The sequence below is a fragment of the Panthera uncia genome, chromosome D2 (assembly GCF_023721935.1).
Source record: "Panthera uncia isolate 11264 chromosome D2, Puncia_PCG_1.0, whole genome shotgun sequence".
NCBI lineage: Eukaryota > Metazoa > Chordata > Mammalia > Carnivora > Felidae > Panthera > Panthera uncia.
In genome coordinates this window covers 7835553-7855857 of record NC_064818.1, presented here as the reverse complement: position 1 = coordinate 7855857, position 20305 = coordinate 7835553, and the positions used below count along the sequence as shown (strand labels likewise).

The 20305-nt window shown below is 44.5% G+C and overlaps 1 protein-coding gene across 1 annotated transcript; it reads right to left on the bottom strand.

The window, feature by feature from the left end:
• Positions 1–118: 118 nt before the first annotated feature.
• LIPM (lipase family member M) lies at positions 119–19793 on the bottom strand. Its single transcript, XM_049646087.1, has 9 exons — positions 19555–19793; positions 16511–16628; positions 11642–11840; positions 10440–10549; positions 8036–8172; positions 7054–7200; positions 5720–5791; positions 3881–3952; positions 119–393 (listed from the first exon to the last, which is right to left on the bottom strand). Exons 1-9 carry the CDS (start codon positions 19699–19701, stop codon positions 124–126), a joined length of 1272 nt encoding a protein of 423 aa, XP_049502044.1. The 5' UTR covers positions 19702–19793; the 3' UTR covers positions 119–123.
• Positions 19794–20305: the final 512 nt, after the last annotated feature.

The window sequence follows — 20305 nt, the reverse complement described above, 5'->3', positions numbered from 1 at the left end:
CTCCCTTCTCCACCCCCCTCCTACTCATATGGTGGGTTTTCAATTCTGGAAATCCTTAAAATCCTCCATTTAAGGGTTCCCTCTTCCCCGAGGCTTTTCTGAGACTTGTCAGTGTCCACGGTTTCACAATCGGATGCCACACACTCCCTGGGAAAAGCTGGTTTCTTCCTGCTTCATCAGGTGTATGATTTCATTGTACACACGGTGAGGAGCGTCCAAGCCCCAGATGAAGTCCACGTGTGCCCATTCAGGAATGTTCTTATGGTAGATGAGATTGGTCACCTCGGCCAGCAGTGTCTTCACATCCTCTGGGTTTGAAAGCCAGTCCTGACCCCCCGTCCACATCGCCGTGGGGACCGTCATGTCTCTAACTTTGTACCTTACAGGAGTTGGCTAGAAAAAAGGAACGTAGGTAATGTTTGGGTTTTCAAGCTCACAATTTATATTTAAAATAAACGATAAAAATATGCCATGTGTGGGGCGCCTGGGGGGCTGGGTCGGTTGAGCGTCTGACTCTTGATTTCGACTCAGGTCATGATCTCATGGTTCCTGAGACTGAGTCCAGAGTTGGGTTCTGGGCTGATGGCTCGGGGGCCTGCTTGGGATTCTCTTTCTCCCTGTCTCTCTGCCCCTCCCGCACGCTCTCCCTCTCTCTCCCAAAATAAATAAATAAATAAGCTTTTGAAAAAAAAAATATGCCATGTGTTGTGAAGAAAGGTGCTCGGGCACCCGCAGCCAAGCAGAAATTCATCAAGAATTTCTGTTCAACCCCTGCTTGAAGGCACAGTTGGTTAACCTTGCTGGGCCTCAGTTTCTTCATCTGGGGAATGGGGATGACACCTGTAATAACTTAGGAGGTTAAGGGAGAAATTTTGAAGGATGATTTCAGAAATTTCACAAGGCTAGAGGGAAATTTTATATATATATATATATTTATTATTATTATTATTTTCAATATAATTATATATAAATTTAAATATAATACAATATTTTAAATATATATTATATATTATATTATATATTATTATATGTATTATATGTATATTTTATATTATATATGTATAATATATGTATGTGTGTATGTATATGTATGTGTATATATAATATACACATAATGTATGTGTGTGCATATATAATATACACGTAATAATATGTATATATGTGCATGTATATACACACACATATATGTACATATATGCATACATACACATATGTGTACGTACATACATGTACATGTACATACATGCATATATATGTGTATATATACACACATATATATATATATATAATATATATATATATTATATATACATATATATATATATATATATATGATTCTATAGAGAAAGGCAAGAGATTGGAGCCTCACTGAGAAGTCCTTGGAATCTTCACAGAGACTTTCTGGAATAACAGAAAGCCCTTGAGGCAGACCCAAGCTCCAAACCTGGGGAAGTCAATGGCACTGGAACACAGGTAGTCTGAACCAAACGAGGTAACAATTAGAGCCCGGCTCTGGTCTTCTATCACCCGAAGAAAAGTATCTAGGATTCCTAACTGACACTTTTCCTTTGTCAAGACGTGCTTTCAGATCATACTGGCTGTTCGAGCCCTGAGGTTGATCAAGCACCTAGAACTCTCCACAGTGAAGTTGAGGCTCATTTCTTCTCAGGAAATCCACTGTGGAGCCAAGGTGTCAACCCAGGCAGTCCTGGTTGAGTCTCTGGGGTTTTCTAAGAATTTACAGTTCTGGCCTGAGACTGTGATTTAGAATAAGAAATATATATTTGGTTTCCATCCCCATTTCTGGCACAGAGCTCCTAAAACCCTTGGAGTTTACCAGGTGATGAGAGCCAACAAAGTGTCTTTTGTGAAGTTAATGAGCTGACTTTTGGACTTCACCCAAAGATGGGGGCTGGCCCCCCAGTGGACACAAGCACGTGAGGGCTGGAACTTTCAGTCCTGCCCCCAGACCTCCAGGGAGGGGAGAGGGGCTGGAGACGAGTTCCATCGCCAGTGGCCGATAATTGAATCAATCCTGCCTATGTAAAGAAGCCTCTATAAACATCCTACATGGTTGGGGACCTTCCTAGCTGGTGAACACGTGGAGATTTGGGGAAAGTGGCATGCTAGGAGAGAGCTGGAGGCTCTTTGCCCCTCGCCCACAACCTTGCCCTATACAGCTTTTCCATCTGGCTATTCCTGGGTCACCGTCTTTTGTAATAAATGGATGATCTAGTAAGTTAAACGTCTGTCTGGTTTCTGCTAGCCAATCTGGCAAATTAACAGAACCCAAGGGGAGGGTTGTTAGATCTTCACTTTATGGCTAGTCGGTCAGAAGCACAGGAACAACCTGGGCTTGAGATTGGCATCTAGCTGGAGGGCACTCTCAGCAAATCGAGCCCTTGATCTGACGCCGTCTCCAGGTAGTGCCCGAATGAAGTTAAATTGTAGGACCCCAGCTGGTGCCCGGAGAACTGCTGGTTGGTGGTGAGGGATCTCCCCGCGCTCACACACACACAGAGGAATTGAGTGATCGGAACTACCTTCTATAGCCTAACTTCGACACAAAAGGTTGGAGCATTCTATGGTGCCATTAATGCATTTTTCTCTTTCACGTGTGAGAACACTGAACTGAATTCGGGTCGAACTCCAAGGTGCTGTGATTCTACGACACCTTTTTGGCACGCGTGTCTTCCTTTCCTTTCCCTGACCATTTCTAGGGCCTACACTGCACACGCTGCTTTCTCTAGAATGTAAAACATTTATGTTGATAAAACTATCTTGAAGCTAGACTGCTTTCTCCAAAGGCATGTTTTAGGAAACAGTGAAGAAGGACCTAATAAAAAGTAGCTGATGGCTGTGATGGATAATATGCTGGTCAGGGCGCTCCCAGTCTGTCCCATTTCTCGGCTTTTTACATCTAGACCCTCAGAGGCTGGCCTCTATCGGGCTCCCTCTGGCTCTCTGTTTGCATGGTCAGTATTTGTTTGCATTCACACAGAAGCCAACCAATAATCTTCAGTGGGGATTTCATGCTCAGAAGAGTATCCTAGTCCCTTTGGGCTTTCCACAACTGTTAATTTTATCCTGTAGCATCGACTGTGCATTTTCTTAGGTAATGCAATAACCTTTCCTATTTTTCACTTGCAAATGATAGATTCATTAAAAGTGTGACCAGCGGGACTCTTAAGGGTTATCGAGTCCACCAACTTTTAAAGACAGAGACATGGGGGTCTGCAGAATCAAAAGCAGCTCGCCCAGGACCACACAGAGGGTCATGCAAGAGAAGGACCCATGGGCATTGAGTGCTCTTTCATGGGCCATGAAGCAGCCTGACCCCTGCCATCTTCATTCATGGTTTTGTTTTTTATTTTTATTTTTTGATCCTAAAAGGATCCTTCTACTGACCACCACAGGCGACACTCTTCCCTTCACTAAATCTACCCTGTCTTGCTCCTTAGAAGCCCAAGTGCCTTCTTCCTGGAGGCAGCCTCATCGAGAAAGTTCTGCTACTCCATTATGAAAGCAGGAGGCCTCTTGGCTAAGCCGTGAACTTCTCTAGTTTCTTTTTTTTAAAGTAGACTTCACACCCAGTGGTGCACAACGCTGGGCTTGAGTTCACTCATGGCCCTGAGACCAAGACTTGAGCTGAGATCAAGAGTCTGATGCTTCACTGACCGAGCCACCCAGGTGCCCCTGAACTTCTCTTTTCAAATGGAGTCAAGCCCGAATTGTTAGCTGCTGGTCAAATTCTCATATTTTATTCCCGCCTTGACAAAAAACAAAAACAAAACCAAAACGAACAAAACAAAACAGAGACCCTGCCATGATCACTTCCCTCCTGTTTATTGCCAAAACAGGATGCATTTGATTTTCTTACCTGATTGCCTTTCTCCAGATTTTTGGTCTCGCTCCCCCAGTCAAACGCCCGGAGTTCCCCAGAGTTCACTGCCTAAAAGGAGACAAATGGACATGGCCTTCAAACGCACCAGACGCATCTGCTACCACTGTCTGTAGTCAGGAGGGAACTGGAGAATCAAGGCTGAGGCTGCTCTTCCACTCGGGGCTAGGATGCTTTCCGGGAAAGCGTAAAGGCAAGAGTAAGGCCCTTTCGGGGAGAAAAACGTATCTGGAAAGCACTTCCCACGTTGTCCTACAACTGCAGGAAGTGCATGCCCAGAACAGCCCATGTGCAGATGGCTGTCCCGCAGGACCAGCCGGCTGCGGCGGGAGAGCGCCCCCTAGCGCTCGCGGTGGGGTGGTGCTCGGAGAAGGCGACCGAGGTACAATCCAGGTCAGAATTCTTCTTTGCTTTTGATTATAAAGTCTCTCTCCCGCCCCGCTACCGCCCCCCGCCCCGTGTACACACACACACACACACACACACACACAGCAATGACCTTAGAAGAACAATCTGACTAGGCTCTAAATCCTTGGAGAAACAGGACCCATATTTATGGCTTTTAAAGGTCCTCATCATATTCTTAAAACTTTCTGCTTACAGTAGGATCCCTCTGGGATTTTTTGTTCAACAAAGTCGTAGTTTTATTTATTTACGTGTTCCACGAAGTGGTAGTTGCGGTAGATGAGAATCTAAGGTTAACCACGCTCTAGCTTTCTGTCTTTATCTCCGTCCTTCCTCCGACAGCCAGTCTACATAGACTCTGCAGTACGTCTCTAACGAGCAATATTAGGTGTGGTGCTTTTCCACGTGTGAAAGGCTAATCAGCATCCACACGGTCCGAGAATCCGTTCTGAGCGATCCGAGATCCACCTGTGGCAGTACCTGTGTCTCATGTACATGAGACAGTACATGTGACTGGTGATCGGGACCCTCCCGTCTGTGACTGTCGGTGAAGTCAGCAGCACAAAGGACTCCTGTGAAACTTCTTGGGGTATTTAGGTCCTGCCTTCACATTTTTATCACCACTTGACTGTGCTGCTGGAGAAGCCGAGAAAGAGAATGGAAACGTGATCTCCAGCCTCATCTGTGACGTGTCCAGGGACAGAGAAAGGTCTCTCTTGGACCATCTGAAGTCACATTCTTCAAAAAAAGTTTTTTTAGTGTTGATTTATTTTTTTTTTTAATTTTTTTTTAACGTTTATTTATTTTTGAGACAGAGAGAGACAGAGCATGAACGGGGGAGGGTCAGAGAGAGAGGGAGACACAGAATCTGAAACAGGCTCCAGGCTCTGAGCTGTCAGCACAGAGCCCGACGCGGGGCTCGAACTCACAGACCGTGAGATCATGACCTGAGCCGAAGTCGGACGCTTAACCGACCAAGCCACACAGGCGCCCCCTTTTTTTTTTTTTTTTTAATTTTTTTTTTAGTGTTGATTTATTTTTGAGAGAGAGAGGGAGAGAGAGCTTGAGCAGGGGAGGGGCAGAGAGAGGGAGACAGAATCTGAAGCAGGCTCGAACTCACAGCTCACGACCTGCACTGAAGTCGGATGCTTAACCGACTGAACCACGCTGGCGTCCCTGAAGTCACATTCTTAAGGTCCACCCAAGATTCCTTGAGCCATCTCCCTCCCATCTTCCCTCCCATCTCCTGAAAAGATTCACTGCTCTAGATTAAATCCACAGCGGAAACAGCATTGACAGGATCATGTTTCCTGTTGGAATACATGTGAAATAACACTTGCGCAGTCAAAAGGACATCCTTCGACTACTTCAGACAAAACGCACAAAGACCCTCAGCCAAGGCGACGCTCCTACCTGGCTCCAGTGTAGGATATTTTGCACAGACGTCCCGGCGGGCGTATGCGCCACATACACGTTTGCTCGGCTCTGTAACAAAGCACGAGTGGTTTGTGGGGCGTGGGAAAACTCACGAGATGTGCACCTTGACAAGACCACATCTCCAGGGGGTCAGAGTAAGACATGGGACTATCGTTAGTTTAGCAGCAATTATCTACGAAACAGACATATACACATGCACCTAAATTTTAAAAATGCCACTAAATGTATTCTCAGGCACCTGTATTTTCTCATCTGAGAACAGCTTCTCTTTAGACATCTGACTTCTTCTAAAAGCTTGACTAAGATAATTAAGCATGAGGGCTCTAGAACTGGGTCTGTATTCAAATCCCACCTCTGTCATTCAATTTGGGAGTTCTTTAATGCATTATTTATTTAATTAATTAATTCTTTAGGTATTTAATGCATTAAGTCTCAGGATACTAGTCTATAAATGGACGTATTGATAATACCTGTCTCATAGGGTTGCTATAGGGAATCACTTAGCCTGGCATATAATAAATGGTAGCTATTAATCATATTATCAATAAAAAAGGGAAAAAAATCTTTAGGAGTGAAAGACGTATGCCCCCGGCTGCTGGGAGCGTGGCTGGCAGACTGTTGGACTTCCTTGGAGTTGATGGGGGGGTCGTCCCAGTTGCAGAGAGCTGTCCTGCCAACGTCTCCCCCAGTGACATCTGTAGTAAGTGACGGGTTGAAGTGGGATTATAAAGACCAACCCCTTCACTCCGACTTGGGACAGCTTGGAAGGGTCATCTGATATTCACATCAACCGAGGTTCCCACGGAGACCCCATAGCGACTTGACGCTTTCAGTCTACTGAATCCTGCTTCCTTCCTTGCCCTGGGTGCCATCCCAAGGGTCTCACTCCAAATCATTCTGCACACTAATTTCCAACTCAGATGGTGCTTTCTGAGGAAGCCCGCCAGCGACCCCACCAACGGTGGCTATGCCTAAGCTGAACTGAGATTCCGAGACGTCCCCTTAAACTACAAACTGGAAGGACCTATGGAGAAAGAAGAGGTGTGTGATGTCTGGCAGTTAACTCACATCAGTAGAGCTGCTCTCACACCTGTTCCATCCATAATCTATGAAGTTAATATCTAGCAATGCCCTTACGTCAACCTTGACTCAGCCCGTGGTGAAGTATTTACTGTGTGTTAGTATGATTTGAAGAAAACTGAATTAGTTGGTGTATGTCATTTCTCTAAGCCTGCCCTGTAGTAGCTCACTTTCAGGGACTGAGACCGATCACTCCTAGTGGAAACAGGATTTATTAGGCTCCCACTTACCATGTTCATATTGTTGGCGTTAAATCCTCCCAGAAGTAACATGACGTTGCTACAAATCTGATCAATAATCATCTGACCACACAGGTAAATAACAAACTGTCTGAAGAATCTGGTCTGGTACAGAAATTCTTTTTTGCCAAACAGCCCCTGTAAAAATATGAAATGGGGTAGTAGTTATTACATTAGAGTTCAAAAGAAGTGAGTCTAATTTAAAAGCATACAGATCTTCCTCAACTTATGATGGAGTTATGTCCCCAATAATACCCCATCATAAGCTGAAAATATCCAAAGTCAACAATGCACTTAATACACTTAACCTACTGACATCATAGCTCAGCCTAGCAGACCTTAAACATGATCAGAACGCCTACATTAGCCTACGGTGGGCAAAGTCACCTAACACAAAGTCTATTTTATTTATCTATTTATTTTAAAGGAGATTTAAAAATATTTATGTATTTATTTTGAGAGAGGGAGAGAGAGAGAGAGAGAGAGAGAGAGAGAGAGAGAGAGAGAATCCCAAGCAGGCTCCACACTGTCCACATGGAGCCCTATGTGTGGCTCAAACCCATGAACCGTGAGATCAAGACCTGAGTGGAAATCAAGAGTCGGACGCTTAACTGACTGAGCCACCCAGGCGCCCCAACACCCATTTTACAATAAAGTGTAATTTATTGGGTACTGCGCCGAAAGTGACAAATAGTGGCTGTGTGGGGACAGAAGGGTGGTAAGTGTATCATTCGTTGACCCTCGTGACCCTGTGGTTGCCCAGAAGCTGTGGCTGCCGAGAAAGGATCGTACCAAATGTCACTAGCCCAGGAAGAGATCAACATTCAGAATTCAAAGTATGGTTTCTAGTGAATGCTTTCGCACCGTCATAAAGTCGAAAGATCATTATGTCGATTTTATATTCTGCGTGTTGTGGCAAATCGGGTTGGAGACTCTTCTACACAGACAGGAAGTTCTCTGAGGACTCACATACCTTGATCATCATATCCGGCAGCAGCAAAAATTTGGTGCCAGGACTTTTGGCGTGTTTGACAGTGGCTATGGGTGCTAAAGCAAAATACATTTTGATTTTCTGAGCCAGTTCTGGCATGGTGGAAAAAGCAATAAAGCCTACAAAAGAAGAGATACGTCAGTGTGGATATCGAATCTCCTAAAACCCATAAAATACTGATTTCACTCTGGTCAAGTTATTTCAGGAACTCCGTGCGATGGTGTCTTAACCGTCCCAGGGAAATACAAGCTCCTTAAAAGGGGAAAACACCAGCCACCAAAACACCTCTGTGTCCCCTAAGACATCTTGCAAACACTTTCCAGCTAGTAGGTTCTCATTACATTACCGAATGGACCTATTGAGTCCAATAGTACGGACTCTGAGAACATATATATGTAGAGGGAAGTAACTGTGTGCTAGACAGTTTTCAGGGGACTTTTGTAGCTCTTCCTTCATTTAATTCTGACTCTTGCGAGGGAGGTATTGAGGCAAATCTCTGCTTTATGGTGAAAGAGGTTGAGCGTTAGAGAAATCACCTTGTTTATTGGTAACGAGCATGTTCCGTAATATAATGGGTGTTTGGGAGAGCAGGGTTTACGCTGGCCTCCTTGACTCCTACCTTTTCTGGAGCCCAAACTGTAATGTAATCTAAGTTGTCTCGTGAACTGGGTTTCAACTCTTATTTTTGTCGTAGACTAGGTCTGGGACCCTGGCTACCCAGTCCGTGCCTCGGTTTCGGTATCTATGAAACAGTCCAAATTACCACCGTGTAGGGGAGATCTCTGTGGAGCCTTGGGGAGAAAAAGGGGGCTTTTAAAGCCAGGCCAAGGTCATTGAGTTTGAAATACTCTGTGCACTCAGATATTTGCAGCTTGAGCGGTAGGGGGCAGGGCAGACGGAAACCAGTATCACGTGACTTCCTCCCGTTCCCAGAAGGTGACTATTCACGAAGAGCACTTCCTTCTCAACTTCTCCCTCCCTGTGATTAGGTTTGCCAGCCACAGGCCAAGGCAGGTTCAAGAGTAACTCACTCGTAGCTTTTGCCCTCCCAGCTGTAGGTCCTATCGCAGGACGGAGCCGGAATGCCATTAAACTGTAGTCCAGCTTCACTGTGACCCTCTCTGAACTCCCTCGAATGTCAAGTTTGAGAACTCCCGCTAACTCCCCCCAGTGCTACTTCTCTTTCTGCAAATCAAGTACAAGTTTTCCGTAGGAACAGCTCCATTGTTGACCACTAGAAGAGTCCTGTGCTTTTTTGGCCCCCTTTTTCTTCTCGAAATAGCATTTGGCCTCATCAGTAGCACCTTGGTCTTAATGTCACGCTGGACAATTTGAGTGTAGAGAAGAGAAAATCTCAAGGGCCTCTGGACATTAGAGCAAGGGCAGGCACTAACACCCCAACTTTCCTTCTGAGAAGTGTGTGGGGAGACGGGAGCGTCACCGCAACCGGTTAAGGTTGTTGAAAAATCCAGAGGAGAAAATGTGGAAGTCAGACTCTTCATTGGCCAGAGAGCACCAAATAAAAAGAAGCCCACTGAACACCTGCCCCGAATTCCAGGAGGTGTGCTTACCTGCCTTCTCAGAACCCCATACCCTGGCCGTCACCTTTGGGTTTGGCTCGGGGTGAAGGCAGAGCTCTCTCAGCCCTCCCGGGACAGCCTTCCCCTCACGGCCTGCGCTGGGCCCCTCCTGCTCTCCCCTTGTCCTGATCTAAGCCAAACACACTTTTCCTACTGGTTTCGGTCTGAGACGAGGCGGGAGGCCGCAGACTGCACTCCCGTCTCCCCAGTAGATGACCTGTATCCCGCAGGGGCCGTGCGTTACGGTCTCTCACAAGTGCAGCGAATGCAAAAGGACAACAGCACAAAATTCCAGGCGTTGTCCTTCGAAGGAAAGGAAAAAGACCTGGATAAAATCCCCCATCACTGCTGTCTGTAGCGGGACGACAATGCTTGCTGTATATTGAATTGCAGGTACGCTCTGGGCCAGAAACGGCTCTGAGACGAAATCCCTGCCTTCCCAGACCTTGTATCCATTACCATTGAATGGTCCAAACTACCTCTAACTCTGCTAAGAAGGAGTGATTATCACCATCTTACAGATGAGGAAACCGAGACCCGAGGGGCTGGAATATCGGCTCAAGGACATTCAGCTACGAGGCTCCAGATGTGATCTAATTCCACATCTGTCCGCCTCGAAAGCCCTCGCTCCTTCTACCACACCACAAGCTTCTCTCAGCTCAATCCCTGGTTTCCCACAGCCCTCGGAGTGGGAAGAGGATGGGGTCAGTTTTGAGACACATGTCGGATGACAGATCCCAGGCATAGCCACGTGCACCGTATGCCCGCATTTCTGACTGTACAAACCTGCTTTCCTTCGAACCTACCCATGGTAGTGCCCTGTGAATAGCCGACATAATAGATCTTTTCCTGGCCGGTTTTCTGCAAAATAAAGTTTATGACTGCAGGAAGGTCAAACCTAGCCATCTCATCATAACTATAAGGGGGGAAAAGACAAAGTTACATGAAAAATTATAATCAGAAACGACAAAAGCAGCCCCGGGGTTTACAAACAAGCCCCCGAGGCGTCATCCCCACCGGCCTGTTACTGTGCCCCTCACAACCCTCAGAGTGGACTTGTTTCACACCCGGGACACATGGGGGCCTCTGGGGCCACCAGCTATTTGCACACTGCTGTTTTCTCCAGATGTGATCGCAGAGCGGTAATCATCTTCCGTGGATGTTTACTGAGCACATGACTTACCTCCCAGTGGAGGTGTCCTGTTACACAGTTAGTAGAATAGCACAGGGCCGTGCAGATTCATTTGTACGGAAAGGATTGAAAATGCTGCGGGCCCCTTCTCTGATCACATGGATAAAGAGCAGGTTGAATGCCAATAGGTACTTTAAATAAAAACATTAAAAACCTTTCGTAAGAGTGTGAGATATGTATTAGTTAAATTGATGGTCCCTAAGACTTCATGATTTCCCTCATATCTTTCTTTTTTTCCTTTGAGAGAGAGAGAGAGAGAGCGAGAAAGCATGAGTGGGGAGAAGCATAGAGAGAAGGAGAGGAAGAATCCCAAGCAGGCTCCGTGCTGTCAGCACAGAACCCAGTGCAGGGCTCGAACTCACGAACTGTGAGATCATGACCTGAACTGAAACAAAGAGTTGGATACTTAACGGACTGAGCCACCCAGGCACCCCGAGTTTCCCTTATGTCTTTAATGTTGCCTGATCTCATCACTTTCTGGGTATCAGTCCTTGTCATTACTCAGGGGGGAGTTAGCCCCAGGATGTGCATCTACAAGGAAATGGACCTACATCTTCTCTCCCCCCAGTCTCAACCACCTGACACCAACCACCATTTTCGTCCTTTTAGCCAGACCCACCTTCTACTTGGGAAACCCGATCTTCCCCACTCCTCCCCCCAAAGAACCCCTAGTGAAATTAAAACAATTGAGGGACATCACGGTAGGATATTGATGAGCCAACCAAGGTAAATTATCCAAATGCTAGAAGCCATATTCTTTATCCAGTTCTCCCAAAGACATCCGTGTCCGCCTCCACTCTCAACACTGTCGTATACCTGAAAGCCCAGAACTCATCTTGGTCAATGGAGAGGGTCTTGTGTTTCCGAGACCAGGTGTTTCCCCGGCTGTTCCCCAGCCACACGTCAAAACCAGCATCGGCCAGAATGAAGCCCAGGCTGTTGTTGGGAAGGTTGGAAATCCAGTTGCTGGCGTCTCCAAGCAGGCCATGCTGCAGGAACACCACAGGCTTGGAACCTACACGGGAGAGAATTTCAGCCACGTGAAATGTTCTCCACCTTTCTTGTTACCCTCTAGGGTGTAAGGGCTTTCAAGGTCAAAGGACCTGTGTTCAAATTTTGATTTAGCTGCTTGCTAGATGGATTGTGTTGGTTGGTCACTCAGCCTTTCTGCTTCTTGATTTCCTCATCAGAAGAGCAGGATTTTTGTTATGATTAAGTAAAATAGTGCACAAGGGGCAGATGGGGCCATGCAGGGCATAGAGAAGAGATCAATAAAGTTCAGCGTCCATTGTGGTCTTTGTGTAGTTTTTACTATCACTAGATGTGTCTGGGCACCACAGAGGACATTGGAAGTGTCCTGGAGGCAGTATAGTATCATGATTAACATAATTATGTAATGACAAATATAATTATCTATCATATACTTTTAAATGTATATATAATGTATTATTATAAAATTATATATAGATGTATGTTTCACATATACCATATATGTAATGGTTTAATGATTATGGGCCCTTCATGTCAAAAGGATTCATTAGCCAGCTTGAAGAAGTTTCCACTTCTCAAATATGGGAACATTTGAGACTCAAAATAAATAATGATAGCAATAAGTTATATCCCAGTGAATACATTAAGAATGCATAAGACTATATTGATACCCATCAATAAAAGAATAAACAAATAATTAGAGAGGGAAAGAAAAGCTCTTACTTACAGTGAAATATCAATAAATATGGAGAGATTGATGGCCTTATAAAATCATCAGTGGATGCTAAAATCAGTGGGTAAAAGTTCAGAGAGATATAGTATATTTACATGATCTGAAAGCATCTCCTCAAAAATTATTTGTTAGTTACAAAGGGGAAAATGTTGGATTTAGAGTAGAAAACCTGACAGACTCTACCTTAACAAAATTGTTATAAAGTTAATATCGCTAAAGGGAACAGGACCAGTCATGTACGCCATTCACAAACATTAACTCAAAATGTATTAAGACTTAAATGTGAAGCCTGAAACCATAAAATGCCTGGAACTAAACATAGGGAAAAATCTCCTTGACATTAGTCTTGGCGCTGATGTTTTTGGATAAGACACCAAAATCGCAAGCAACAAAACCAAAAATGAACAAGTGCGACTGAGTCAAACTAAAGATCCCCTGCAGAGCAAAGGAAACGCTCTCATAATGAAAAGACAACTCACAGAATGGGAGCTAATATTTGCAAACCATGTATCTGATAAGCAGTTACTATTCCCGAATAAAAAGAACTCGTACTGCTCAATAGCAAAAAAAGCCAATCTGATTGAAAAATGGGCAAATGATCTGAAAGGGCATTTTGCCAAAGGTGACATACGAATGTTCAACAAGCACATGAAAAGGTGCTCAACATCACTCATCGTCAGGGAAATGCAAATCAAAACACAATGAGCTATCACCTCACAACTGTTCGAATGGCTGTTATAGAAAAGAAGGAGTAACCAGGACGTTGAGAATATGGGAGAAAAGGGAACCCTTGTACACTTGCGTGGTAACATAAATTGCTACCGCCATTAGGGAAAACAATATGGAGGTTCCTCAACAGATTAAAAATAGAACTACCAGATAAACCAGCAACTACACTTCTGGACATATGTTCAAAGGAAATAAAACCAGTGCAATCTCAAAGAGATATCTACATTTTCATGTCCATTGCAGCATTAAAAGATTGGAAACAACCTAAGTATCTGTTGACTGAGGAATGCATAAAGATGTGGTGTCTGTGTGTGTGTGTGTGTGTGTGTGTGTGTGTGTATAATTTAGCCATTTGTGACAAACATGGATGAAACTGGAAGACATTAGGCTAAGCAAAATAAGTCAGGCAGGGAAAGACATACTGTATAATCTCACATATATGTGGCATCTAAAGAAAAAAAAAGAGTTGAACTCTTAGAAACAAAGAATACAACAGTGGTTACCAGGGACTGAGGGGTGGGGGAAATGGGCTAATATTGATTAAAGGGTACAAGTCTTCAGCTATATAATGAATAATTCCTGGGTAGCTAATGTATAGCAGGGTGGCTATAATATTAATTGTAATATTAATATGAAGGTAATAATAGATAATGTCAATAATATTATCAATAGGTAATAGGTTATATCAATAATATTATCAATAATAGGTAATATCAAGCTAATAATATCGCATTTGCTAACAGAATAGATCTTAAGCATTCTCACTACAAAAAAAAAAACATAAGTAAAATAAAATGGTAACTCTTGGAGGTGATGGATGTGCTTGCTAATTAACCTGTTTGTGGCGATCAGTGCATAATGTATCAGAGCAAACCATCACACTGTGCACTTTAAACATATACAATTTTGTCAATTATGCATCCATAAAGCTGGGGAGAAAAGAAGAATATTTTTTAATAAAGCGAATATCACCAGTATCGGGACAAGCCGTTATCATGTGCTCCAAAATATGACACATTGAGGGCACACCTCTGCTTCTGTGGCATTCCCGCCAAAATGTATAACCTGCATCACATCATGAAGAAACACCAGACAAAACAAATTGGAGAGCGTTCTGTAATAACTGTCCAAAACGCTTTTAAAAAAATGTCAAAGGCAAAGAGACAAAACCTCAGAAATTGGTTCAGTTTATAAAGGAGAACCCCCCCCCCCAAAAAAAAACCCCACAAAACATGACAACTAACTGTGGCATATGACCCTGGATTAGATTACTGACCAGGGATAAAAGCAAACATAAAGGACTTTGGTATAACTGACATAATTGTAATATGGGATATGCAGTAGGTAATAACATCAATCATTTAATTTCCTACGTTTTGAGAAATGTGCTGTGATGAGATAAAAGAACATTTTTAGTGAAGGCGATCAGGATACCGCCTAGCCTCCTAGGGGATTTTCTCCTCGAAGAGGCCAATAGAAGCTGCAGAAACAACACTGGCCACGAGAGGGGAGTATTCTGCATCAACGACCCAAAAGGCAGGTGGATACACTGAACTCCAAACTCGCGTGTGACGAGTGAACAGTCTAAGTAAACAGGATGCGAGGAAACAAATTCCATTCATGAATGGGGGCTGCAGGTGATTCGTGAGCTTAGGAACTGCCACAGTCACTCGATCGCTCAGAAGAGCTGTGCCTGGTTTACGTCCTAGGACTAGCAGGGCTTGGTGAGAAGTTCTTTCTGCAACTCCCAGCTACTTGTTTATTTGTATAAAATTCATTAAAATTCATTCACTCCGTCCACGTATGTTTATTGGCATCTAGAACGTGTGTGGCACTCTTTTAGGCACTGGCTGTGTAGCCTTCAAGAGAATAAAGTCCCAGTTCCCGATGAGTTTACATTCTGGTTGGGGGAGACAGATGGTGAATAAGTAAATATCTATCCCACCAGGTGACAGGTGCCATAGGGAAAAGGAAGCACGATAAAACGGCGAGAGTGTGCTAGGTGACAAAGGGCTGCTATTTTGAAAAGGGTGGTTAGGGAAAGAAGGTGATTGAGAGGACCTGAATGAAGGCCCGGGCAGACCGTGTAGCTATCTGATGAATTAGCGGTCCAGAGGGAGCACGGTTAAGTTCAAAGTCACCGAGATTGGGGCATGCTGAAGATATATCAGGCAGGGTTGTGCAGCTGGCATAAAACAAGTTGGTTTTCAAAAAGCTGCACAAGTGTAAGTTGCAATAAAACAGAACCCTAAAGTCTGTTCACACTGAAGACCATAGCATTCACCCAGCCTTCCCTGGTTCTAGTTAAGAACGTGGGCTAGAGCGGCAGACAGATCTTGATTTGCGTGTGGGTTTTGCAACATTCTAGCAAGTGCTAGCACAGGCTTTCTGGACAAGTTACTTAACCTCTGTGAGTGGCAGTTTCTTCGGAGTATTGTGAAAGTTAAATGAGACAAATGCAAATAAAACCCGTAGCCTTGTACCTGGCGTTTAGAAAGAACACAACATGAAATTATATTATCTGTACTCATCACAAATAGTGTAGTTGCTGTTACACACGTAGAGCTAGAGTATTCAAAGGAACAGAGCCACATGGAGATAGAGGGTGGGCACACTTTCATTGGTAAGGAACGCGAATTTTTTAAAAACCAGCATGAGCTGAAAATCCCATATACAAAGAATGGGATTATAAGAATTGTAGAGAGGTCTAACAAATTTTAAATGTACACGTGTTGCCTGATTTTTAAAAAATTTTGGTGAGAAGTTGGGCAACATCTCAAATACTTAAAGTGCTGTTCGGATGGGGAATAGAGTGTGCAGGGGTGGGTGTGAGATGCCATATTGAAATTTGCATTCTTTATGAGCAGGGCCTGGTGTGGTCTGGTCAAGAGACTGTCAGTGAATATTCTAGAATGTCTATATAAAAGGAGTTTGGGGATGGGTTATATGCTAGAAGGGGTCAAGAAATGGACCTTCCTGGAAGGTTTTTTTGTTTTTGTTTTTGTTTTTGTTTTTTAAGCAACCACTATGCTTCTTTGGGATAATTGGAGATATTTGGATTAATGGGGTGGTTGTGATGGAGATTATGGGGGGTAGTGAAGCTATCTTTTGACCCGAACAATGGGCTCCAGTCTGTAACAAGAACACAGACTCCCCTCTACACACCCAAATCACAAGGAAGTCATTACTATAGGGAAGGCTGCCATATTGGAGGGGCATGGGATGAACCATACCTGTCTTCTTAAGTTTCGTTAGGCCTTGAGGAATTCTGTTAACAGAAAGGATATACCCATCTTCTGTCACGACTTCATATTCTTCCCAGGGATAGCCTTGATGTTGGATGATTTCACTCTAAGGAAAAAGCACAGTGTCTTTTGAGTTCAGTTCTGTATGGCTATACTCTCAATAGTTCAAAAGTAGTAAGTAGATTCCTTGACCTGGAAGATGTGGACAAGACGTCCCTTCTGTTCCCTAGTTAAGCATGTTACCTTAGAAAAACTAGCCACCAACACTAACGCCAGCTTTCTTTGCCTTTAATGTGGAGAACGGACCAGAACAATGGTTCTCAAAGTGTGGGCCCTGGACCCAAAGCATCAGTATCACTTGGGCACTTGTTAGAGTTACAAGTGATCCGTTTCCCTCCACAACTATTGAATTGGGAACTGGGAGGGATTTGTGGTTTAACGAGCTCTTTCGGAAATTCTGATTCACCCTAATGTTTAAGAACCACTAGACCAGAATACTGATTCCAAAGCCTGAGTGGACATCAGTATTATCTGGGGCACTTAAATGTACAGATATCTGAGCCCACTTCAGGTTAGGGATCAGGTAATTCTAATGCAGTCAATGCGGGCATCTGTCCCAGAAGAGCTTATGAGAACCCTTAGACCACGGAATTTCCTAAGGTTCTTTTCAGATCTAAAAACCACAGACTCGGGACACCTAGGTGGCTCATCCAGTTGAGCATCTAACTCTTGGTTTCAGCTCAGGTCATGACCCCAGGGTCACGGGATTGAGACCTCGGTCGGGCTCTGCTCTGGGTGCGAGACTGCTTAAGATTCTCTCTCCCTCTCTCTCTGCCCCTCCCCTGCTCATGCTTTTTAAAATACAATACAATAAATACAATAAATACAATAAATACAATACAATAAAAACCACAGACTCAAGAACAGCAGTTCTTAACATTTTTAGGTCAAGGATCCCTTGGTGAATTCGAGGAGAACTATAAAAAAGAATACACACATGGACACACAAACACGTTTTTGTGTATACTTTCAGGAGTTCCTGATTTCTTGTTGCCTGTGTATGGACCCCTGTTTAAGGACCCCTACTCTACACAGTTATCACATGTAGAAGGTCTTTGTGAAATACGAGGCTTCAGAAATCTCCTCCGTATCTTCACTATTCCTACCCACTGTCATCACCCAGAGGAGGGGATTATTTCTATCAGCTGCTGTGTTTACAGGACCGATAGAGGAGAAAGCCGGGACTGAAATGCCCAGCGTAGTACCTGAGGAAAAGCCTAGTAGTGGAGAGAAAGTCCCTGAGGTCCCACTGCTTGGCTTTCAATCCTGGTTTGAACACTGATACACAAACCAGCTGTACGATCTTGGGAAAATTAGTTAACTTGTCCTTGTTCCTCAATTTATAAACCTATAAATGAGGTATGCCCATGGTTTATACTCCATGGGGTTCTTGCAAGGAATGTGAAGAGATAATGCACATATAACACTCACTAGATTACCTGGCACATAGTAGGTGTTTAATGCACATTAGCGACTACTGTAACTAAACATCACGCCCACCCTCTCAAGTAACTACTATTCATTTTGCAGACGTGAGGTTAAGAGACCTTTTTTCAGAAAAAAACTTCCTGAATTCTCTGGATTGGGTCCCCCTATTTTATGTTTTCTTCTTTGATTTCACTGCTCTTGTCATTAGCAATTGAGTGTCTATTTTCCCTGCTGGACAGTATAGCTCCATGAACTAGGGTCTTTTGGTATCCTTAGATCTCTGTAACCTAGTGATTAGCACATATCAAGGGCCTAATAGGTGCTCAGTTAACACCAGCTAGAAAACCACACGCATGAAGCCAGCTGTCTGCCAAAACATAGGAGAGATTATATCCGTGTAAATCAGTATACAGAATCAAATCCGTTCAGACTCCGAACAGCTTGTATTTCATTTCTTTGAATCAAAACCAGTAGTTATATGAATTTCCTACTTTACTTTGCCTCTCCATGCATGAACTCTCAATGGCAGAGTCGGGTTCAACGGATTTTAGTATTAGGGCTCCTGAGGTCCCAAGGGTGCCCGGCGCTGGGCACACCCAGTGGGTGAGGCCAGGGAGACCGGCTCTGTCTTTGGCTAGAGAGATTCCCTCTAATTACTCAGAGGAATGTGTGTGGGACCTTCGCCGGGCCAGGAGGCAGGAGGGAGCCTCTCCCCACCTGGGAGGGTTCACTGTGCAGTGGTTAGAGTGATGAGGCTTGTGTTCGGGCAGGCCTGGACTGAAGTTGAAGCTATGCTACCTGCCAGTGGTGTGGCCCAACGGATGCTCCTCATAGCCTCTTTATTCTGTTTCTTGATTTGAAATACGGAGATGATCCTACGTACTGCAGGGGGGCAGTGAGGAGGACACGGCCCCTCTGCCGTTTTCATGACAGTATCTGTGACGGGATACGCACAACTTGATGAGGGGCGCTGCTGAGCTCAACTAAGAGCTCGAAAGTGAGCTGAAAACTTCTCTGGGATGCTTAAAAAGTCGTCACGCCGTTCACGAGTTCTACCCCTCTCTAGATTTCCTCTTATTGCCAGCCAACCGAGTGACCAATCCAAAAGAGGGTAAGGAGAATAGACCAGAACGGGCACAGGATGTGACTAGGAGCAGGTGTCCCGACAGTAAGGAGTGAGAAGCGAGACCCTTCTGATCCACACGAGATGGCAACAATCAAGGGTCTGGGTGTGGCTCAAGATACCACAGTGGTTTCTCTGCTCCTAGAATGAGCCGAAGAATCCAGGAAAGAGTTAAGTGGTGCTCGAAGCAAAAGGATTAAGCCACTCGCCCAAATTCACTGAATTTGTTCAAGGAGAACGCAGGCTTACTCACACCCGTGTTGGCTTTCTTCCCAGTACCGTGTGCTGATCCATGACTACGCTCTGCCAGCAAAAGCCACGACCACACATAAATATAATATATAATGCAGATAATACACAGTGCAAAAGTTAACGTGGGAGCCGCGTCATTTCCCCCCAAGCGTGGAAAATCCCAACTTACAATATTCATGAATGCTTCTGGGTCCGCTGCTTTAGTCGGCAAACCTCCCGAATTCACATTTCTTTGGAACACATATGCCACCACAATCAGAAGCCACATCTCCGTCCTGTGTGAGACAATCCACACTCTTGACAAGAGTTTTGACATGATCCAACATCTGCATGTGTGTTTTTTCCCGGCGATAGAGCAACCGGTTCTAATGTCAGAAGGATCTATGGGTTTAAACACTGTTTCCTGAATGTCCCATCTAGGACGCTTCCCCCAAATTCTGAGACAAATTCAACAAGCTTGGTTGATAGGAAGGAAACAGCACCAAGTAGACTGGAAACGTGGCCCAGGATGTCCCAATGCCACCAGGCTCCTCCTACCGCTCACACGGCTCAAACTCACCAATCCTCACCTTCTAGGTGTGGGGAACTTTCTTTGATGCAACCTGGAATTATGTGCACGTGATACAGCCCATAAAACCCCTGTTCTTCATCATCAGGAAATAAGAACCATAGGGAAGATCATTTTTCTTTTATTCCTAGGTTTTTTTTTAATGTTTATTTATTTTTGAGAGAGAGAGGGGTGGGGACAGGGGCAGAGAGAGACAGAGACAGAATCTGAAGCAGGCTCCAGGCTCTGAGCTGTCAGCACAGAGCCTGACATGGGGCTCGAACCCACGAACCGCGAGATCATGACCCCAGCCTAAGTTGGACGCTTAAGTGACTGCGCCACCCAGCTGCCCCCCCCCCTTTTCTCCCCTAGT

Coding starts and splice junctions, on each gene's coding strand:
- LIPM (XM_049646087.1), bottom strand. CDS start 19,701: ATGTCAAAACTCTTGTCAAGAGTGTGGATTGTCTCACACAGGACGGAG. Junction 11,841..16,510: donor AACGAAACTTAAGAAGACAG/GTATGGTTCATC, acceptor TCTCCCGTGTAG/GTTCCAAGCCTGTGGTGTTC. Junction 5,792..7,053: donor ACGCCAACAATATGAACATG/GTAAGTGGGAGC, acceptor GCTTTGTTACAG/AGCCGAGCAAACGTGTATGT.